This window comes from Cynoglossus semilaevis, chromosome 7 (assembly GCF_000523025.1).
Source record: "Cynoglossus semilaevis isolate Cse_v1.0 chromosome 7, Cse_v1.0, whole genome shotgun sequence".
In the NCBI taxonomy this organism is placed as follows: domain Eukaryota; kingdom Metazoa; phylum Chordata; class Actinopteri; order Pleuronectiformes; family Cynoglossidae; genus Cynoglossus; species Cynoglossus semilaevis.
The window spans coordinates 833,835-855,589 of record NC_024313.1 but is presented as its reverse complement, the minus strand read 5'-3'; the positions used below and the strand labels follow the sequence as shown (position 1 = coordinate 855,589).

Sequence of the window (21,755 nt, the reverse complement as noted above, 5' to 3'; positions counted from 1 at the left end):
TTTTTTTTAACCTCTGGCTGTTCAGTACTTACCTTTGTACCATTTCAAGCTATTCATAGGACTTGCACGACTTGAATTGCAATAAATAACTGGAAAAATTAGGGTGTTCTAAAACTTTTGACCAGTAGTGTATATTTTAATATATAAGTCGCAAACCCAGCCAAAGGATGACAAAAAATGCGACTTATAGTCTGGAAGATACGGTAAATATTTTACCACCTGCTTCTCATAAAGTGATTACCTCAAGAGTGTCGTCTACTGTAAGCAGAACCCTGGTAGTCAGGTTGTTTATCCCTCTAGATATTTTTAATTTATTGTGACGGTATTTCTGTATTTGAAAGTCTACTTTGAAAGATACAGTATTTCATGGAAATAAAATGTTATTTCCTAGCGTCGGAATGTAAGGTTTTCCCTTCAGTCGTTCCAGCTGTGGAGCCTCAGCCAGGAGGTCCCACAGCATTTGGCTGCGACCAGCCCTGGGTCAGTTTGGACAGTCTCCCGAAGTTGAAGTGTCGCTTCAGTTGTATGTGGAACACCACCTTTCACCCGGACCTCAACACTTCCCGGGTCCAGAAAACTCAACAATTGAAATGCTCTATTCCTTTTCTTGTTCCTCTCCTTATCTTTTTGTCCAATAATCTTGGTTTCTACTTTTGTGACTCCTTTGCTTAGACACATAGTCAAAGTCTCAAACAAGGTAAAAACTCGTTTGGCTGAATTTTGCTACCTAAATTAGACCTCACTGTCAAGTACCTGAATTAGGTATTATGTAATCGACAATGGTTGCTTTATCACAACTCACAAGACAACAACATTGTAATGTTTTAAACCTAAAAAAAAATATTTTCCTGCAGAAGACACGTCAATCAAAAATGAATTACCGTATTTTCTGGATTATAAGTCGCTCCGAAGTATAACCAGCCAAAAATGCATAATGAAGAAGAAATAAAACAAAAATAAGTTCATCCAGAGTATAAGTCGCACCAGCTAGCTATAGTGCCCTCTAGCGGCTGTCAGTGCGAAAATAACAAACGTACTGTACATTTTCAGTGGTACATGAGTAGCAGCTACTGATACAGAAGCCTAGAGTGCCCTCTAGCGGCTGTCAGCGTGAAAATTACAAACATGTAAATTTTCAGTGGCACAAGAGTAGCAGATACTGGTACACAAGTATAGAGTGCCCTCTAGCGGTTGGCAGTGTGAAAATAAAGAACATGAAATTATATATTTTACTATATAAGTCGCACCTGAGTCGCAAACCCAGTCCGGAAAATACGGTACTATACTTTTTGTTTTAGAAGAAAGCTATGGAACAACAGTTTTTGCACCAATGTGATGTACATTTTAATTTTGCTGCATTTAATTTATTCAGAACCTCACACACAACCGTTACACTTAGAACAGTCTGAATTATTCCCTACAGGTTTGACATCTAATGTAGCCCTTGTGTCAGTTTTGTGAAAAGGTGTTTTACTGTAAAAGGTCGTTGTTGCTAAAGAACAGGCACAACATGGTTCTATGTGTCGAAAAAGGAGGGGAAACACTATTGATAGTAGCAATCGATGAAGAAGACAACGGTCAATGTGCTCATATTTTGTGGTGCAACAGTGACAAATACTTTTTAAGTGATACAAATGTGGACTGACTGTCTTTCCTTCATGTGCAGTATCAGTGAGATATAGTATTCCCAGCTGTTTTTAATGGTTTCATGTGTACGCATAGACACAATGCGCCGTATTATTCAAGGAACGCTGAGATGAATGCATTTGTGTGACAAAACTGAAATCAGGTTTTTCTTGGTGTAGTAACTTTCTAACGTGAATTAGCACTTGGAGACTAAAGCAAGTTACAACACATTAAACTATTATGTCTCATTTCTGTCTCGCTAATTTATATTGATATTCCTTTGATTTTTTTTGTGATTCATTTTGTCAAAACGATGGAAAAAAGGAGAGGGACTAGGGATTTGTTTTCGTCACGTAAAAAAAAAAAATTAAATGTCACACTGAATGTGCTGTCAATTTAATTAAATCAGAATTGGTGAGTCATATTTACCAAGGAAATGGAAATTTGAAATGGCCCGCAAAAAAAAAAATGCATTGCTGCCTCTCGACTGAAGACTTGATTTAAAACAGACTAGATTACAAAAAAATGTCGCTGGTTTATTTTAGGACCAGGATAGATTAACTGACAGAGAGGAGAGGGAAGCCTTTCACTTTCAACCGAACGAAATACGTTTCAGTTAGCTGGCAAAGGTTTTACAATAATTTTAGGGTATTTGCTAACGTCAGCGAAGAAGTACTTTTAAGTTGAGAGCACTGAGTATTTACTAGAAACTAAAAAGTTTGAGGAAATCCTTCACTTTTTTTACTGTAGAAGGAAAACTGCATCAAAGTTCATCAGAGCTCATTGGTACTTTGTTGTCTTTTTTAAATAACTCCCTAAAGGTCTTCGAGAAACCTACTCTCACTTTGTTGTCTTTTTTAAATAACTCCCCAAATTCAGTTCTGATGTGAACTGAAGAAGTCTACTCTGTCCATTTGCCCCTGATGTAACTATTTCTAGAAGACTTAGTGAGCATAGAGTCTGAAATTGTTGACATGTTAGTGTGTTTCTTCAAAAGGAATAAAAAATATTTTGAATAACAAACCAATAACAAATACATCAGTCTGTATTAGAGGTAGCTAATGATTATCTGTCACATTGGATGAAAACGTGGAAAAAAAAAAAAGTGGAACCTTGACGTGAAGAAAACATCCAATGTCCGGATACTCCGTAACGGCCTTTGACCTCAACCAGCTGGGCACTGGTCAGCTGGTGTTGTGTGTTTTCTTACCACAGTTCAGTGTCCCATTGCCCCCATGGGTTGTTTATTTTAATAGGTCAACAGTTTGGAGGTATTTTGACATCTGGCATCAGACCAAGAGCAAGACCAACTCTAGAATTTGTGTTTTAAATTGAAATATGCTATCAGTGAAGAACCACCTTCTCTCCAGCTCCCTACAACACTGTCTTCCAGTTCATCACGTATTTACTGAAACCTAACCAAAATAATTATTGGTATGGTACTCTGTATCATTGAGTACACAAATGAAAGTACATTAGTAGGTAGGTAGTAGGTTTGATGGAAATGACATAAAATCGGTTGGCAAAGAAAACAATATATATATATATACAGTGATCCCTTGCCTATTGTGGTAGTTGCGTTCCAAGACCCACCGCGAAATGTGAAAAAAATCTCAAAATATTGGGGAGATATATTTACCTTTTACAACGCAGAGAGTGAAAGAGAAAGTGGCCGACAGACAAGGCTGAGATATGCTACGATGCATGAGCCAATCAGCGTGAGGAACAAAAGAGCTAGCCAATATTCAATTTCAAGACGGGAATGCACATTTTTAAAGCCAAAACTTTCGTATGTGTAATTGTTTCATAATGTTTTTTAACTTATTTTTTGCGATATAGCGAAAATTTCGCGAGATCGGAAAAAAATCTGCGAAAGGAGAACCGCGATAAAGAGAAGAAACACTATATTAAAAAATATTAAGGTACATAATATAAAGGTAAATAAACCTATTTAAACCAGGAAAGAATTGGCTAGCGCTGTCACTTTCTAAAAAATTACTAAAAGTAAGTTCAAACATTGAAATTTAAACCAAAAGGTTGTTTTTTTTTTAATAAATATAATAACATCTACAATTGGTAAAATAGGGAGGGAAAGGAAAGTTATTAACAACAACCCATCCACCCCAAATCACTTACCTATGGGGTACAAATTTCCTCGTAACGCCCCTGTTAGCCTCGAGCCTGTAAGGCTCCACGCAGAAAGAGGTGGAGAATGGGGGAGCAGCCACTTAATTCATTAGGTCTCTTTAAGCCCCCCCCCCCCCCCCCCCTCCCTTTTGCCCCTCCTCACTCAAAGACATGACGCTCCCTGCGTACTCGCGCATTCTTTCCCCCCTCTTACTTTCCCTTCTGTGAACTTTGCTGAAAACCACACAGTCTTCTGTCTGTATCAGAGAAGGAGAAAAAGAAATGAGGACGGACCGAGACCTCCGCTTCTGACAGGTAAACTACGGCCTACACGGCTCTTTTTTTCTCCTCCTTCCTTCCTTCACTGCTCGGCTGGAACAAGGACATGTTTGTGCTGCGGATAATCCGTCAACATCATCGAAACACTGGCAGATAGATTGATAAAATGGAGGGGGGTCTTTGGAAGGAGTTACATAAGTTAAAAGTGCAGTTTTTTAAAAGAAAAAAAAACCCACCCACCACACTATACGGTTAGCGTTGACGTCATTTAAACTGCTGTTACAGTCAATAGAAACAGACCACAAACGTTCACCTTTGTTTTTAAAGCGTTTAGGCAAATGTTCAAGTATCCGTCCTCCTACTTTTAACAATGGCGGGAATTTTGTAAATGTATTTATGGGTTTATCCACACACAATGATGTACGAATATCGTCCACTTAACTTCTGTGGTCTCGATGCTCAATGGCTCCGCTTCATTTGAAAGAGCAGAAAGCCCATTATCAGTTGAGGGCAAACTTTTTTTCTTTTTTTTTCTTTTTTTTTTAACCCTGCAAGCGCCATAGCATATGGTCATATTTAAAGGTCATATTTAAAGGTTGACAATACGGTACAATAGAGATTTCCAGTTGACGGAAATCAGCGACATTCACACTTCTTTGGAAATGTTGGATTTGATGAATCATCATCAAATGATTCTGAAAATGCGAGCCTGTAAGTCAACAACTAAAATGTATTTTAACTAATACTGACAGGAGTATACACTTTTGAAATAATTGTTTCTAATTTATTAAAAAATATTAATATTAATATATAAAATGTTGTTATAAAGTACTACAGCCTATCACTTACTATTCTACTCTATTGTCTTACTGTTTTAAAAAATGAACCCATATTCATACAAATGGAACACTCAAATTGCTCATATTCTCAACTGTCTGTACTTGTATAGCATTATTCTGGTCCAAATCTGAGAACACCTAATACAATATGACAGGCTTTTGTTGCCTTCTCCCTGCTGGGATTGCCAGATGGAGCAACGTGTCCACTCAGTTTCCATTCCGCAGTCTGAAATCAAATCCAGTCAACTTCAAAACCTGCCAACTCCTGAAAAGGAAGACGCTACAGTGTCTTTGTCTTTAATGGGTTAAGGCCTATTTACTGACATCTCCCATAACACCAGAACAATTGCATAGTTGCGACATTTTAAGGAAACACATGGTTTTGTCATTTTGTTTCCCGTCCTGTTTTCGCCACATGCTTGAGGATTACTTTACATGGGCAAGTACTGTTCTCTTTTATTGTAGTATTGCTTTTATAAAGCATTGAATACAAGATCCATGGAAAACTAGTTACAAAAGGTAACAAAAGTCAGGAGGTATTTCCTGTCACTGCAATCCAATTTTGTTAAGAATCTTTTTTTTGTTTTGTTTTGTTTTATGTGTGTCTGTTGGTATCTGTGCTCACACACACAAAAGCTCACCACTAATTTATTACCGTCCCTTTCATATCTCTAACAACAAAATACACCGTTACACTAACTTCTTAATTAATGAAGTAATTTATAATTTTACTAATCTTTTGTTTGTCTTTATTTTAAACTGACATGTTAGTAGTAGCTGCAGCAATTCTGATAAATATATTTATATATACTATATATATATATATATATATATCTGCATATTTAAAACATTGCTGTTTAAGAGAGTATTTTTGTCAAATCGGGAAACGAGCCAAATACTAAAAATGTAATTACATACAGTGTTTTTTTCATAGAAAAATTGCTTTAGACTTTGCCCCCCAAACAATCACAAAAATGATGCCTTAGATACAAAATGATTACAGAGAATTTGCATTCCCTACGCTAGACTTGTAAGTGTATTCAAGTGGTGTCAGCGCATTTAAAAATTTGTAGACACTGACAGATCAAAAACATTATCTTCAAGCATTGCCACTCTGGGGCGTCTGCACCGTTAAGCAATGCCACAAAATATTTAAATTGCTTAAACCGTAGACGAATACTGACTTGGCCCTAGTTTGTTGTTCTATGTGCATGTGTCATTCTTTACTAATAATTTTCTCAACAAGTATTGTTAAACAAGTATTGACTTATAATAGACAAATTGTTTAATTGTATAATGAGATAAAATAATATTTTAAACTCTAATAAAAATAATACAATGGAACCTCGGTTGTCGAACGCCTCCCTTTTTGAACAATTTGATTCACTAACAAAAAGTTTAACCAAAAACTGCCCCAGTTTTGGTACCATAACTCGCCTGCCTGGCTGATTTTTCAAGTATTTCTTTTATTTTTTTTATTTCATAAATCACACTGGGACCTAGAAAGGCTTGTAAAAGTGGAAAGGCGGAAAGAAAAATAGTGAGAACAACAATAGAAGTGAAGAAAGATTATACGAAGGCATGAGAATAGCGCTTGTGTTTCGGATTTTGCATTACGGTACGGCTTAATAAAGTCGTCGCTTTGTACCATCATTAAGAACAAGGAAGCAATAAGAGAAGCTAAGGTTGCCAAAGTAGTGACTGTGATCATCAAGCAACGATCTCAGACATTAGAAGAAGTGGAAAAGTTGCTACTGATCTTGATCAACGAAAAGCAGTTGGACGGCGACAGTATTTCCGAGACAATAATTAGTGAGGAAGCAAAGCGAACATTGCGCAATCACGATATGTTTATCATTTTTTGTTGGATGTAATTATTTTCATTGGTTTTGTGTATGAACTTGTACACAAAATACTGTTGAAAAAGTTTGAATAATCCGGGGTTCCAGGAACGGATGAATCCATATCTGCCAGTAAAGAAGGGCAGGAAAAAAAAAACATTTGTTTTTGTCATTGGTCCAAACACCATCATTATCTTTAGTTGTATAAACAAAAGTGTGCTTGTCCGATGTTTCAACACTCCGTAATTCCGGAGTGTACACTGTGCATGATCATTTGTCTTTTAACAGTTTCTTTCTTGCCTCCCAACTGTGTCTATATATCCTCCTGTTCAACACTTAGGAATGTGATGCCTCATCGGGTCAAACCTCCAAGTTGTAACACAAGGAGCGGGAGACAAACCATTTCTTTTGTGCCTTCCCTTTGTTTTTTAACACAACACAAACTACGTACACACACCACCCGACAGCTCACCCACTTCGTCACAGAATGCTCTCCCGTCTAGACGCCGTTTAAATCACTACCAAATGGGTTTCCACCAGGACTTTGCCAGAAGCTCCACTAAGGTCATGGAATTTACCCTCTTACTCGCGGAAGAGATGCAGGGACAGACCTCGTCTTCTCTGTATAGCACAGCACTCTTGGTCTTGGTCTTGGAGCATGTCTCACTACACAAGAGTTATGTTGCTGAAGTTTTGCTGCTAATGGTGGATTTGTGACTTGTGGGTGTACAGCCTCGGAACATCTTAATCTGCACGACTGTGTTGGCCACACAGTGGGAGCACAGGGAAAAATCTTTAGTCGAAAATTTGGTAACACAACGTGTACGGGTGAAAAATCGGTTTTTCCAAATTTCGTCGAGTCAGTGACTAGAAGTTGAGTTTCTTTACAACAATGCACTTTAAATAGCAGTTTGAGATCAGCAAGCTAACTGCTATCAGTTCTTTGAAATTCATTTTTAACATGGACTCGGCGTCATTGTTAATTCGGTGTAGGGTTGTTGTCAGCGGAAAAAAAGTCAAGGGTTAAGCATTTAAAAGTATCCTGAATATGCCTCGCGCTAGGGCGGCACAATTAATCCAATTTTTATCACGATCACATGCTTCTGACCAAGTAGGCCAAATTAGAGTTAGCCCCGCCCACAGACTTTGATGGTTGAGTTTTACATATAAAATTAATTTATGATGCACTACAACGAAGCAACCATGAAATAAGTAATTTAATAGTGAATTGTTATAATAACATATTTATATAATTCATTCTCATTTTAATTCATTCATGAGACATTTAATTAATTATCAGCCTCCATATACCTCCCGGTGCAATCCACTACCTTTTGCTAGACAGTATCTCCAAAGGGCCTGACACATGAAATGTACTTCATTTGTGCGTAGTCCCATGATCGACAGAAATCACTGCCTCCTGGCTGGATTCATTGTCAACTAAAATGCCCCATTAACCAATCAGCTTTTATCCAGCTGGGCACCATCTACAGACGGCTATATGATAAGTTTGTGTTCAAGCCATTGGCTCCGTTAGCCATCTGGCTATGTTGCAAGCTACACTGATATACCAACCTGTTACCAGCTAAAAGATCTTAGGGAATGATAACTGTACAAACATTTTACGTACGTGTTGTAGGCATTTCTTTGTGCAAAAGCCCATGCAAAGTGATCACTCATCACAACCCTACTTGCTAGCACTAACGGTAAACCTAACCCTAACCCAAGTTTGAAGCCAAGAGAAGCTGGTGTTTTTATTTGAGTGGAACATGCATTTTAAAATACATGATTCTTAAAAACAATTCTTCTATACAACTACAGCTATATACAGCTTTTCAAATAATGCTTTATTTTTGTGAAAAGAAAACATTTTCACGTTTTTCTTCCTCCTTTTTCTCCCTGTCAGCCGAGCTACCTTGATAATGCCACAGTCTCCTCGTTGATGAGACAATGAGAACCTACACTCGTGGGGCCCCCACAGTCTTCTTCATAAGTTTCCTGTGGCTATTGCTTTTCCTGAAAGAAGAATTAACAATTGCAGAGGTGGACCCCAGTGGTGGAATCCCCTTCATGGGAGGCAATTATGATGGTCATCCCATGCTGTACTTCACTCGTGGAGAAGTGGAGGAATTACAGTACGCTTCATCAGGAACACATCAAGAAATGGCCAGGAGAATTCGAGAGGCTGCGGAGACAATGTTGGAGCATCCAGAGGAGTACTTACCCCCGTGGAGCCCGGCTGAGTTCAGTGCCCGTTGGAATGAAGTGTATGGAAACAACCTGGGCGTACTGTCCATGTTCTGCCTGCTTTACCCCCACAGAGCTGGGGCCCTCGACTTTGCCAAGGACTACATGGAGCGGATGGCTGCTCAGCCTAGTTGGTAGATTTTCTATCTTTTTTTATTATTTATGTTATTAGACCTTTATATATACTACTTTAGCTTTTTGGTTAAATGAAAAACAGCAACAACCAAGGCCTTCCATTTTGTGTATTTACAGGATTTTTTTGAAATTGGTGCCTATTGGATCATGTGACTTATGGAATTCACTGTCCTTTGTCCTGGAAATTGGATCTAAAGGTCTTAGTAATAGAAAACGCTGTAGTATTTATTTAATGCTACTTTCTAGGTTTTATTTTTTAAGCAAAGGCTACTCAAAGGTAAATACTAAAAAAAAAAAACGTAAAAAATTATACCTACCGTATCGTAAAAAAAAACACTTTTATTCATGACTGAACGTTAAGTACTTGGATTATCATCTCCACATACCTTACATACCATGTAATATTGAATTACTTTCCTTTTTCTTTGGAAGCAAATTTATGTAATGGCAATACTAAAATAATAAAACCCAAAACATCTTTTTTTCACATGATGAATGTTACAGTTAAAAGCAAGGGTGAAAAACCCATTTTCCAGCAGATATAATTGTCGGAAAGTCAGAACCATCGTGGTTCCATGGTGTAATGGTTAGCACTCTGGACTTTGAATCCAGCGATCCGAGTTCAAATCTCGGTGGAACCTCTCTCTCTCTTAGAATCGGTTCCATAGTGAAGCTTAGCATGCGTGCCTCGGAAGCAGAGAGCAGAGTCCTGGGTTAGATTCCCACAGGAAGTACATGATTGGTGCGTGCTGGGGGCAGCCTGTTAACAGCAGATCTGCTGTAAACACAAGAATTTCCCAAATATGGGATCAATATGGTTCATTTTTTTTATATATATATTGTAATCCCAACTAAGGCATAATCTTATGCTGCCTTGTACAGTAGTGAGGGCTTTTCCCACAGGGTAGAATCAGTCCTGGGTGATGACTGTGGCGTCTTAAGTATGTCCTTACCCCCCGTGGTCTTAATATATATCAACACTATCAAATGGGTACATGTTCACAACTGAGTAAAATCTAGCTATCTAACTGATACAGACCACAACAAGCCAGCGAGAGCTCATTAAATACAAGCAAAACTACGTAGCTCGTTGGCCAGCCAACAGTTCATTTAACTTCATTGAACTGCGTTAAAAAAATAGTTAATCTGATGTTTCTACAAAAACAAGTGTGTGGCCATTCTTTACCACAAGCTCTGGGTTGAGGTGGACATCTGTAGGAACACTTTTGGACAAAACGGTTGAAGACAAAAGTTCAAGAATTTTTGTAGCTAGCTAGCTAGCTAGCTAGCATTGAGGGCATCTCTCAAAGTGACCCTGTCTGTAAAGCACTCTGTTCCCATGGAATCCTTTAACTGTCACGGGTTGTTGGTGCAACTACCACCCTCAAAAGTTTAATTTGATGAATTTATGAAAATATGATCATGTATTTATACATGATAATAATCTATAACCAATGAGTAGCTTCATTTCTATGAACCTGAGGAATTTCCTGTAGATTTGAGAGATTACAAGACATGTAGGTCGCCCTATCTCTCTAAACACCTTATTTTTAACAAAGTGGTTACTTTTAGTATTTAATAACAACAGTTATTAAATCAAAGGAATTGTTTGATTTTTTGGGGGGTGGGGCTTTGGTTGAATCCACATTTCTTAGTATGGATAGTATCCTGGTCATTTCAAAAGCAAGCGAAAAATTCTGTTTTTTTGGAAATGTTTAGTACTACGAAAAAGTTGTGCAAATAGAATGGTAGGATAATTGCTTACAGTGGTGCCAGTGCTAAGTAAGTAAGTCATGAAACCACACTTAAAAGACCTCTAACCATCGCTGTAAGTGTTTCTTCTCACAAAAAAATTACTTCCAACCACGGCCCCTCAATATTTTTGTTTTTCTCTGGTAAAGACGCATTCAAATTTGAAAATGCTGACGGCCATGCAATATGTTCAGCAGCTGTCTGCACCCCTTGATGAAATGAAATGGACATATGTGAGCTGAATACCAGACACTCCAGGACTGAATTCAATCTGTTTGAACTCTCTGAACCAGCTCTCGCTCTAGTAACTTCAAATTCGGTCCATCTTTTCTTATCTTTTTGATTGCTTTGACTTTCAAGAGGGAATTGATACAAATCATGGTTTGTTTCTATAGGGGGGGCGAGAGGATTTTGAGTCAGTTTCTAGGATTTCTAGGAAAGTTACATTTTGGGGACACAGGGTGCTAAGACTGTTTACTTTGATTAAGACTACACACTGAAAAAAATACTGTATAATAAATAGCAGTTAATACAGGTATGGGCAAACTAAGTCCCCGGGGCCAGTTGCGGCCCGTTCAACTTTTTTTAATCCAGCCTGCCAAACCATTCCAAATTATATAATTTTTTCATATTATCATTATACTTCTGCAATACCTGCGTTTTCCCAATAGATGGCGTAAAAAATGATAAAAGCATTTTAGCCTTTATGCATGGCTTTAACATGTCATTTATCTTAGTTCGCATAAATTTTAGGACAATTGTGGCCCGTGAGTCAAAAACTTAGCTAATACCTGGACCTAGCATCATACCAAGCCTATCATGGACACCTACTTTTTGAGAGAAAAGTTTCCTATTTTTAATTAAATTTAAATTTAAGTTTAGACTTGGAGATTGAGGGTCATACTTGAAGAATATAGCAAGCGCTTGTTTGGTAAAATCATTAACCTGTTTTTTGCAATAAGTTTTACAGTTGACAGTTGACAGATATATGACAAGTTTTAATAAATGACTAGCCTTGCTAATAATAAGGGTGCTGTATAAAGCCAAACAATCGAGTTGCCATTATAAGTATAATAGGTTTGTATTTATTAAGTTGGTAACATAGCGCAGTAGCTAGCAGAAGCTCAACCCCTTACGTTTTGGCCACGGCATCCACGGGTGGGTTTTAAGGTATACTATACTGAGAAAATGCATCAACCTTCAGTCAGCTGAGAGGTGGGCCTTCACCTTAACTATCAAAATATGTGCCATTTGCTCACCCTTTATCTAGTCCCCATGTCAATCAATTGGTAAAAATGAATTGATTTAAGCCAAAAGATCCATAACCTCATTCAACTTTGACAGCAGACGTCGTGAAAGGAGCGGGCAACACTAATGCCACAAAGTAGAAGTTTCCCATTGGAAACATGGTTTCGTGGCATTTTTGCAGCCATAATTGAAGGTGGTGAATACACCACAAGTGGCTGACTCCTGGAGCCAAGGCACAGAGGCCTGCTGACCATAAGTGCGGTCAAGAAGGCAAAGCTCAGTGTGTTGTTAACACGAGCTTCAGTGGCTTTACGTTTGCATATGGAATTCTGTAACGGCAGATACCGTTGTGAAAAGGGTACGATACATTTTTATACAATTTTTCAGGCAGTTCATTATGTGTAGTGTAATGTGTAATGAGCTGCCTGAAAAATCTCCCCTTCCTTTGAAAAGGTGCAGCATGGGAAGACATTATCTGCTTGGCAAGGTACACCTTTAAAGTAGGGGAAGAGGAAAGTAAGAGCTAGTTGAGTTTTTAGCTTTTGTTCTGTTCAAAGCTTCTCAAAAAGTGGGACAGGCCCCCCTGGGGGGCGGGGGCGGGGTGCAGTGAGAAATATGGCACGCTACACATACTGTAAGTGTACCACTGCTGTAATGCTTGAATGATAACAAGCCTCCAGCCACTAGGTGGCAGCAATTCATACAGCGGTTTGTACAGATAAAAATATACATGATATCAGGTTCTCAATAGTATTTTAATTCATTTCAATTTGGGGGGTGGGTGAGGGGGTGTGAAAACATTTTTGTCCCCAAGGGGGGGCATGACAGAAAATAATTGAGAACCACACGTTTAAAGCAAAATTCTAGCTGACAGGTAAAGGGTGCAACTGCTCAACTTCTCAACACTTTCTCCTTCAAAGTGTGAGAGTTATCTTCAAGAGATATATGATGTATGCAAGTTTTTTTCTATTTAAAATTACAATTATTTTTAAATTAGGTTTCATAAAAAAAAAACAACGAAAACTTAATTTGATTTCACGTGCCTTCAGTCTCTCCTGTGTTTGTCTTGGTTTTTTTTTTTTCAGGTTAGTCAAGGACGCCCCTTGGGATGAAGTTCCTTTGGCGCACTCTTTGGTTGGCTTTGCCACGGCTTATGACTTTCTCTATGAATACCTAAACAAAGACCAACAGGATCGGTTCCTGCAGGTGATTGGAAATGCGTCACGTCTGATGTACGAGAAGTCGTATGTGAGAGGCTGGGGATTCCAGTACTTGCACAACCACCAACCCACCAACTGTGTAGCTCTGCTCACAGGGAGCCTGGTTTACATGACTCAAGGTTAGTGCCTCAGTCCTTAATATTATAGTTTGAGGTTTTTTTTTTCTGACGCATGAAGCAATGAATCATATGGGTTGATTTACATTGATATGAACAAGATATTCCTAAGCAATGCCAGTTCTGTCCAGCATTAAGAGACATCCTCTGCTTAGTTTAAACCCCACACTGTACTGCATTCTCAGTTTGTTTTGAAGAATGGGTCTTCTGTGATCGGCAACTCTAGCACTACGATCCACACAGTCGTTGACGGTCAGAGGAGGTTGCTTGTTGGGACCTCTGGTATGGTATGGTATCATTACAAAGCTCAAGTCAGTAGGCTCACGACTTTCCAATAGTTGGCCGCCCTGTCAACGCAGATCACAATGGTGGTGTAATCCACAAACACAATGATTTGACTGAAGGTGAATTCTAGCTCGCAGGCATGGCTAAAGAGGTTAGCTTCCTGTAAGAAAACCCAGAAGCCAGTAGCACTGTCCCATATCCTCCTCTCCGCTTTTCATCCCCCTCTGTCAAAGTGCATATCCGGCCAAGCCGGACCACCTCCGACCCGGCCGGTGCATCTCCGGTCTAACCGGAACACCTCCGGTCCGCATTTATGCGGAAAACCCCAGAATTGTCTAAAAACGTGTGCGTTCTATGAAAACCATGTATTGTACTACAAGGTGTAGTTAGGAGGTGTAAAAATATATTAGCTAAAGACTCCACCACCAGGAGATTTAACGGGGGTGTTTGTTAATTGCCTGGGGATGATAGTAATTAATTATTAATGCTAGTTAGTGTAATTAATTTGTAGTCTATGAACTGCGTTCTTATATATGATGTCATGGCATCGTTGCAGATATGCAAAGTACAAGTAATACAAGCCAGAGTGTAAAATGGACTTAATGTTCTCTGATGACAAGTATTTCAAAGCGTTTCATGTATTTAGGGCTGGACCCACTTAATAAGTCATTGAGACAAAAGGGAAGAGTTTCTCCGCGCAGACCTTCAGTGGTCGACGAATAGCGAAGCAAGATCTGGTGCCTGTCAGTCGCAGGAAGGATGAGGTGTGTTGTTGAAATAAACAGAACCCACTGATTAATCCAATGATTCAGCTGAGTGCTGTTGTTGTCACAGCCCTCAGATGTGGGCCTTGTCTGTTCCACAGGCGTTTCGCGTCTCTGCTGATGCCGCAGTAAATGATCAGTCAGTTGGTGTGGCAGTGGACTCTAGCCCAGTAATACTGGGGCAGGCCTTTGTGTGGGTTGGAGGAGGGGGAGTATGGGTGAGGGGGTGTGAAAACATTTCTGTCCCCAATGCGGGGCATGACATAAAAATAACTGAGAAGTGCTGCTCTAGCCTGACAACAGCATAGTCATTTGGACTGGGAGGAATGTAAACAGTTGTCAAACTGAGTCCTGGACATCGTCATTGAGCCATGTTTCTTTAAAGCTAATAGTGCAGACGCTCCTCACGTCACACTGTTTAGATGTAAGGACGTGACCCCTTTCTCCCCTCCGTACTACATTTCCCGTCAAAGGCAAGTGGCGAAGAATGTGCTCATGTTGCAATGTAGTCCGAAATGTTAAAACATGTCACAGCTGTATGAGAAAATATGATCAACCAGAATTTTTTTTTTTTTTAGAAATGATACATTTAACACACATTCACATTAAACACACGTAAACGCTGTAGTGTTGGGCAGATACAAAAAACAACCCTAATATTTATTTTTGGAGGCAATTCGCTCCCATAATTTCAAGAAACATGGAACTCGTTAGTTTCACACACAAAAATGTGATTATCCTTTATAAAGACAGTATGTTATTAATAAGTGATTATTTTGGGACAGACAGACAGACAGACAGACAGAAATCATTAATGTTAGCCACGATGTTATCCATTATCCATTTTACAAAGACATAATTTTGTGGTTTTGCTAGCTATTTAATATCACAGTTGGTCACAGTAACAAATATAAATTGTATACAGCCGTTAGCTGATAGAGCTAAAAAAATATATAATTAATAGTTTTAGTTGTTGACAGATTTTGCCCACGACCTGCCTATTTGTGGCCCTGAACCTTTTTCTTTCTTTGTGTGTTTTTTGGTTTGGTCAGCACGTGTAAACGTGGACTGTCATCTCCATGCCAACGATGCACCAGCCTGTAAACACCAGCGACTGTCGCGCCAGTGGTACACACTGTATGTGTTGGTCATCGTTAGTCACACAAACTTTACGCGTCTGCACCATCTGTGTTACTTAAGACGAAATGCTATTTATTTATTTATTTATTTATTTTTTGCAATTTCAAGAGTTTCATGTGATAATGAAACTGGATAATATGTTTCATGTAGTAAAAGTTTCACAGCCTGTTTAGTTCAGTTGCACGGCTGTGGTATGGCTCTGTAAATACCAAGAGTTCCTGTTCATTGGTAAATAACTGCTTTGTGTCGGCAAAACAGACCCCATACCTTTACCATACAGGACAGGAGAGGTCCCCTTTCTGTAGCCCCTCCCCCAGGATTCCTCAAAAACCTGTGGCTTGAGTGTTTATGCGGTTGCCTGTTCTCCTACAAACCCTGTGTGTGTATTTGTGCCACGGTGGTGTCACGCTTTCCACAGGCAGAGCTGAATGTCAATGTGGAAGGTTTCTTTAGGTAATGCACACTAAGAAGACTTTGTTTTCCAATGCTGTTTTCCATTCATTTCATTAGTTACACAAGTAGACCAGTCATAGTCTGCCACACCAGATTTTTTGGATAACATTGCCCCTTTCTTCAAGTCCTGCTGTGAACATTATTTATTATACTTCAAGCACTTCCCGTGGCCGCTGGCTCATCCTGTTTGTGTAAAATCTGTAGGACTCCACAATTCATTTTAAACATAAATCCTTCGTCTCATCCTTCGGTTCACTTCTTAGCTCAGGCATGGACAAACTATGGCCCAGGGGCCGGATGCGGCCAGTTTGGCTTTTTAATTCAGCCCACCAAACTTGTCCGAATTGTTATTTACCTATATTATGATTCTGCATTTTACCTGCAATACATGCATTTCCTCAATAGAGGGCATAGGAACGACTATTGCTAGGTATTGCTTTATTGTTTGGTTTCTGGTGCACCAAACTTGTCCGAATTGTTATTTACGTATATTATGATTCTGCCTTTCACCTGCAATACCTGCATTTCCCCAATAGATGGTATAGGAAAGACTATTGCTAGGGATTGCTTTATTGTTTGGTTTCTGGTCTCTTTATGTATACAGTGTTCCTTATATAGCGGTTTTCCTTTTGCTCCCTGTGTACATCACAGATTTGTTTTAATCCGATCTCGCGAAATTTTTGCTATATTGGGAAATATAGCAAAAAAGAAACTAAAATACATAAAATAATTATTCATACGTAGGTTTTGACTTTAAAAATGTTGAATCTCGTTTTTGAAATTGAGATAACAAATTTGCGAACAATCGCTGGTAGCTTTGTTTACCAAGATGAGTGGTGGGTCTTGGAACGCAACTACCGCTATAGGAGAGGGATCATTGTATTACCTATTATTAAATTCAATAAAAATAATTTAAAAAAAACATAAATACTAATTATAAATCCTTTAGTTGTTGTTCGGCTCAGACTTAATTGTTAGCTAAATATTACATAATTCAGAAATGTTACTGTATGGATACTCCATTGAAAAGTAATTAAACCATGTCCTTTTGCTCATGACCTTTCAAAATTAGTGCAAAATTTTGTTTTTATAAAAATGTCACACTGACTTAAGTCAAACTTCACACGTTCTAAATTCAGTTCAACACGTTTCAAAACAAGGTGCTGATGACAGAACAGAGGTGCTAAATGATAATCAGTTCCTTTTGCACTCAACTTTCTGACAAATAACACCTTGTGCAATGGGTCTTCATAATCACCGTCTATCCACTGTGTGGTTAAACTTGTCATTTGTAAAGCTAATTGCTGCTTTAGGGTTTATCTGGGGCTTAGCAGACTGCTAACGTAGCAGGACACGACTCGGAACAGCTCTCATTGGCTTCATTTGTTACAAACCAAATATTTAGACACTATGTAAATAATTAAACTAGAAAAAACTTACTGGGACAACTTGTGGAATGCCTGTGCTCCTGTTGCTAGGGAATCCTGATTAAAACAATACATGATTCGGATATGTCTCTGTGTGTTCCAGGCTACCTTCAGGAGGCCTACCTGTGGACTAAGCAGGTGCTATCCATCATGGAGAAGTCCATGGTCCTCCTGCGGGATGTGACAGACGGCTCACTGTATGAAGGAGTTGCTTATGGGACCTACACCACCCGCTCTCTATTCCAGTACATGTTCCTGGTGCAGCGTCACTTTTCCATTGGTCACTTTGATCACCCCTGGCTCCTAAGGCACTTTGCCTTTCTCTACAGGACTATCCTGCCTGGTAAGTGCCACACCAACCACTGTTTATTTTAGTAATCGAACAACTGAGAAAAACAAGGTCACGTTTGTTCACTGACAAAATGTTAACTTTGCCAATCGACATTTTTAGCCAAACTGGTACCTTAGACTTTAGGTTAAGTCATATAATCTAAACTTTATACAGTTATATATTAAAGCATCAAAGCATAAATTGGTCAAATACAGTGATCCCTCTCTTATCGCGGGAGTTGCGTTCCAAGACACACCGAGGATTGGGAAAAATCGTGAACCACACTGTTATCAACCCTCCCTAGACGGTTTAACCCTTTCCCACACAAAGAGTTGTATAATGGCGATGCAGAGCGAAGTGAAACAACGTGAGGAACAGAAAAGCATGCTCAATTAGCCAATAGTACACCCAGTACGCATTGTATTAGCCAACAGTGTGCTGTATACGATCTCGTCTAGGGAAACAAAGCTACCAGCGATCGTTCGCAAATGTGCTCGAGAATCCACATTTTTAAAGCCAAAACTTATGTAGAATTATTATATAATGTATTTTAGTTTATTCTTGCTACATTTTACGAGATCGGATTAAAAAAAAATCTAAGATATACTGAGGGAGCAAAAGTAGATCTGCGATGTAGACAGGGAACACTGTAGTTATAAAAGAGTTTTCATAAGAAGTCTGAACGTAAACTGAACCTATTTCTATTTTTTTTTTTTGAGAGTTTTCATAAGAAGTCTGAACGTAAGCTGAACCTATTTCTAATTTATCACTACACCTACAAGTAACTAACAATAGAAAAAACCGTGGATCCTTCTTTATTTCAGGGTCCCAGACTCCATCTGTTCAATTATTACGGTCTATAAATATAGCCGTGTGTAGCCTAAATAGCATATGCTATATTGCGCTAACATGACAGTCTTCATCATTTCTCCACACCCTAATCCCACCTATCCACTGTGTGGTCTTCTCTTTCAGGGTTTCAGCGGACCGTAGCTATTGCAGATTCCAACTACAACTGGTTCTACGGGCCAGAAAGTCAGTTGGTTTTCTTGGACCGCTACGTGTTGCGTAATGGCAGTGGAAACTGGCTGGCAGATGTTATTCATCAAAACAGGGTAGTGGAAGGGCCAGGGCAGGCTGGAAAAGGCCAGCGCTGGTGCACTCTTCACACAGAGTTAATCTGGTAAGATGTGTAAAATGAAATTTATAGTTCAAGATGTTTTGCGTAGGGGCCATGTGGTGAAAGTGTAGTTAGTGCTCTTGCTTTACATCAAGAAAATCACCAGTTTGAGTCCTTGTGGTAACTGATGGTCTGTCTTTATGGTGTTTTTAACGTTCTCCCCATGTGGCGTGTTGGTTTTCTTCCCCCCCCATAGTTCAAAAACATTTTGGGGACTAGGTTATTTGGAATCGTAAGTGACTATGGATGGGAATGGAAAACCGTTTCTTGTAGGGAACAAGTTCCCACAGGTCCAGTTCCTTGGAATCCTTGGTCTGCTTGCGTAACTAACTGATTCCAATGATGTCATTTCCTGAAGAGATCTTGCATGATGAAGTCACTCATACGCTTGCTGTACTTTGCAGGTATGACCCAAGCCTGATCCCCAAACCCCCATCAGACTTCGGAACATCGCGGCTCCACCACTTTGAAGACTGGGGCGTGGTCACATACGGTGGCGCCTTACCTGCAGACACCAACCGCACTTTCATCTCCTTTAAGTCGGGCAAGCTGGGAGGACGCGCCATCTTTGACATTGTCCACAAAAACAAGTACAAAGAGTGGATAAAAGGATGGCGGAACTTTAATGCCGGCCACGAGCACCCGGACCAGAACACTTTCACCTTTGCACCCAATGGCTTTCCATTCATCACAGAGGCACTGTACGGACCCAAGTACACGTTGCTGAATAACGCAGTTTTATTTGGCTCGGCCATCTCAGGGAGTTGCTTCCAGCCATGGGTAGGGCAAGTGACAGAAGCTTGTGACTCCAAGTGGTTGATCTATAAGGTTGGACTGGCAGCTGACACTCAAGGCAGAATAGAAGCTGCTATGGAGAGACAGGGAATGATCTTTATTCGCGGTGAGGGTCGTTCAGCTTATAGTCCGGATCTGAAAATTAGGAACTTTCAGAGGAACCTGCTCCTTCTTCATCCTCAGCTCTTACTCGTTGTGGATCACATACACCTGGATGCTGACAGCCCGACATGGGCCATGAGTGCCTTCTTTCACAACACGGAACTACCATTCCAGGACGCCAAGGCGGACAATGTTCACGGAGCATTCGTATCACACGGTGAGGACAAATACAAGATGTTCTGGTTGGATGACACTGGCTATAGTAATAAAGGAGTCATAGGGTATTGGAATTACCCACGAGGATATCCGTATAATGGCTCTAACTATGTGAACATCACGATGCCACTGAGGTACCCTTACACAAGGGTGGCGTACATTTTTTACGGACCAGGAGTAGACATAAAAAGTTTTAGCCTGCGTGGCGACGACCAAAGAGTGGATATTCACCTAGACGCCGTGGACCACACTTACACTGTCTATCTGCTGACCGGAGAGGTCACCAGCAAACCGCTGTATAGCATGGTGCTGCTGGACAACAAGAAGGTTGTATTCGAAAAAGCAGCCGCTGCAGTGGACACATCGCCGGAGGAAGTTGAGGAGTACGTCAACGTGATGGAGGACAATCTCCAACACGTTAAGCCGGTCTTTCAACAAATGGAGAGACACATTCTTGGACGGGTTCTAAACACCGCCAGCTTTAGAAAAACAGCGGAGCGCCTCCTCCAGTTCTCTGACAAAAGAAAGACGGAGGAGGTCATCGAGAAGATGTTCGCCATGTCCAGAAAGCAGGGCAAGGCTAAAGGCGGCAAGAGGGTGAACCTTGCGGAAAAACTGTCGGAGACTCTCCCTGACATTTTTGCACAAATCGAAGTGAATGAGAAAAAGGAGAGGCAGAAAACGTCCAAGCGTACATACGAGGACAGTCCAGAAGAGGGCGATGCGGACTCAAAGGCCTTCATTGATTACACGGACAGTCGCAAAAATAAGAAAGGCGGCTTCGTCAAGGGCCGCAAATTCAAAGAGGTTCCCATGGCGACAGTAGGGAGTGAGGGCGTATCCAGCACAACCTCTTACATCCGACTCTTCCTCCTGCTGAACACTGCCACCTTCTTTTTGCTGCTCGCCGTGTTGCTGATGTGCTTTCAGAAGGGTCGGAGCTTACACACGCAGAGATGTTTCTACACCATCCTTCTGATTGACTGCTTCATTTTACTGTATCTCTACTCGTCCTGCTCTCACACGCAGTGCTAACATTGCGAGCAGGAGGCGAAACCTATGTCTGGCTACATCCACGCGATTGTGTTTTTGTTCTAAAAAGCACCTCATCCGCTATAGTTACACCCGCCAGTTCACACTACCTTAACATGGTTGAAGAAGCAGACAAAGATCACATCCGCTGTTGCTGTATGACCAAAACTTAACTTCCGATTATTCGAATTTCAACACATAAATACGTTCCTCACCAGAAAAGAAACGAAACATCACCATTTTGGGGATCAATTTTCAGGGGTCGCGAATCGGCTAATACGTGAGTATGTACGGTTTATAATAATGTATTGTTATGCCAACATACCAATGGCGCAATTTTCAGGGGTCGCGAATCGGCTAACACACTCATGTGTTGTACGGTTTATAATAATGTATTATTATGCCAACATGCCAATGGCAGAGCCAAGTACAACCAATACAGATATCAGATAACAATCACGAGTATCGGATTGAGCCTTAATAATAATTTGTGGCTGTTGGCGGGTGTTGTTTTGACCAACTAATTACGATCATCCTTTTTGCCAAATTATTTATAATTTTTATACAATATATAAGACGGGTTTGGTTTCAAGAAAAGTT

The 21,755-nt window shown here is 39.9% G+C and overlaps 1 protein-coding gene and 1 non-coding gene across 3 annotated transcripts; both read left to right on the top strand.

Annotated features, from left to right (window-relative positions):
- Window positions 1-3,912: 3,912 nt before the first annotated feature.
- Window positions 3,913-21,476, top strand: dse (dermatan sulfate epimerase). 2 transcript variants are annotated; one of them, XM_008312643.2, is made up of 6 exons: window positions 3,913-4,068; window positions 8,619-9,093; window positions 13,180-13,433; window positions 17,603-17,842; window positions 18,806-19,013; window positions 19,415-21,476. In XM_008312643.2, the coding sequence occupies exons 2-6, from the start codon at window positions 8,663-8,665 to the stop codon at window positions 21,156-21,158; spliced, it is 2,877 nt and encodes a 958-aa protein (XP_008310865.1). In that variant the 5' UTR covers window positions 3,913-4,068; window positions 8,619-8,662; the 3' UTR covers window positions 21,159-21,476. The 2 variants fall into 2 exon arrangements, with proteins under 2 accessions (XP_008310865.1, XP_024912640.1); XM_025056872.1 differs by lacking the exon at window positions 3,913-4,068 and having other exon boundaries at window positions 8,961-9,089.
- Window positions 9,664-9,735, top strand: trnaq-uug (transfer RNA glutamine (anticodon UUG)). Its single transcript has one exon. It is a non-coding gene; the product is annotated as a tRNA-Gln (tRNA).
- Window positions 21,477-21,755: the final 279 nt, after the last annotated feature.

Coding starts and splice junctions, on each gene's coding strand:
- dse (XM_008312643.2), top strand. CDS start 8,663: ATGAGAACCTACACTCGTGGGGCCCCCACAGTCTTCTTCATAAGTTTC. Junction 17,843..18,805: donor CTACAGGACTATCCTGCCTG/GTAAGTGCCACA, acceptor CTTCTCTTTCAG/GGTTTCAGCGGACCGTAGCT. Junction 19,014..19,414: donor CTTCACACAGAGTTAATCTG/GTAAGATGTGTA, acceptor TGTACTTTGCAG/GTATGACCCAAGCCTGATCC.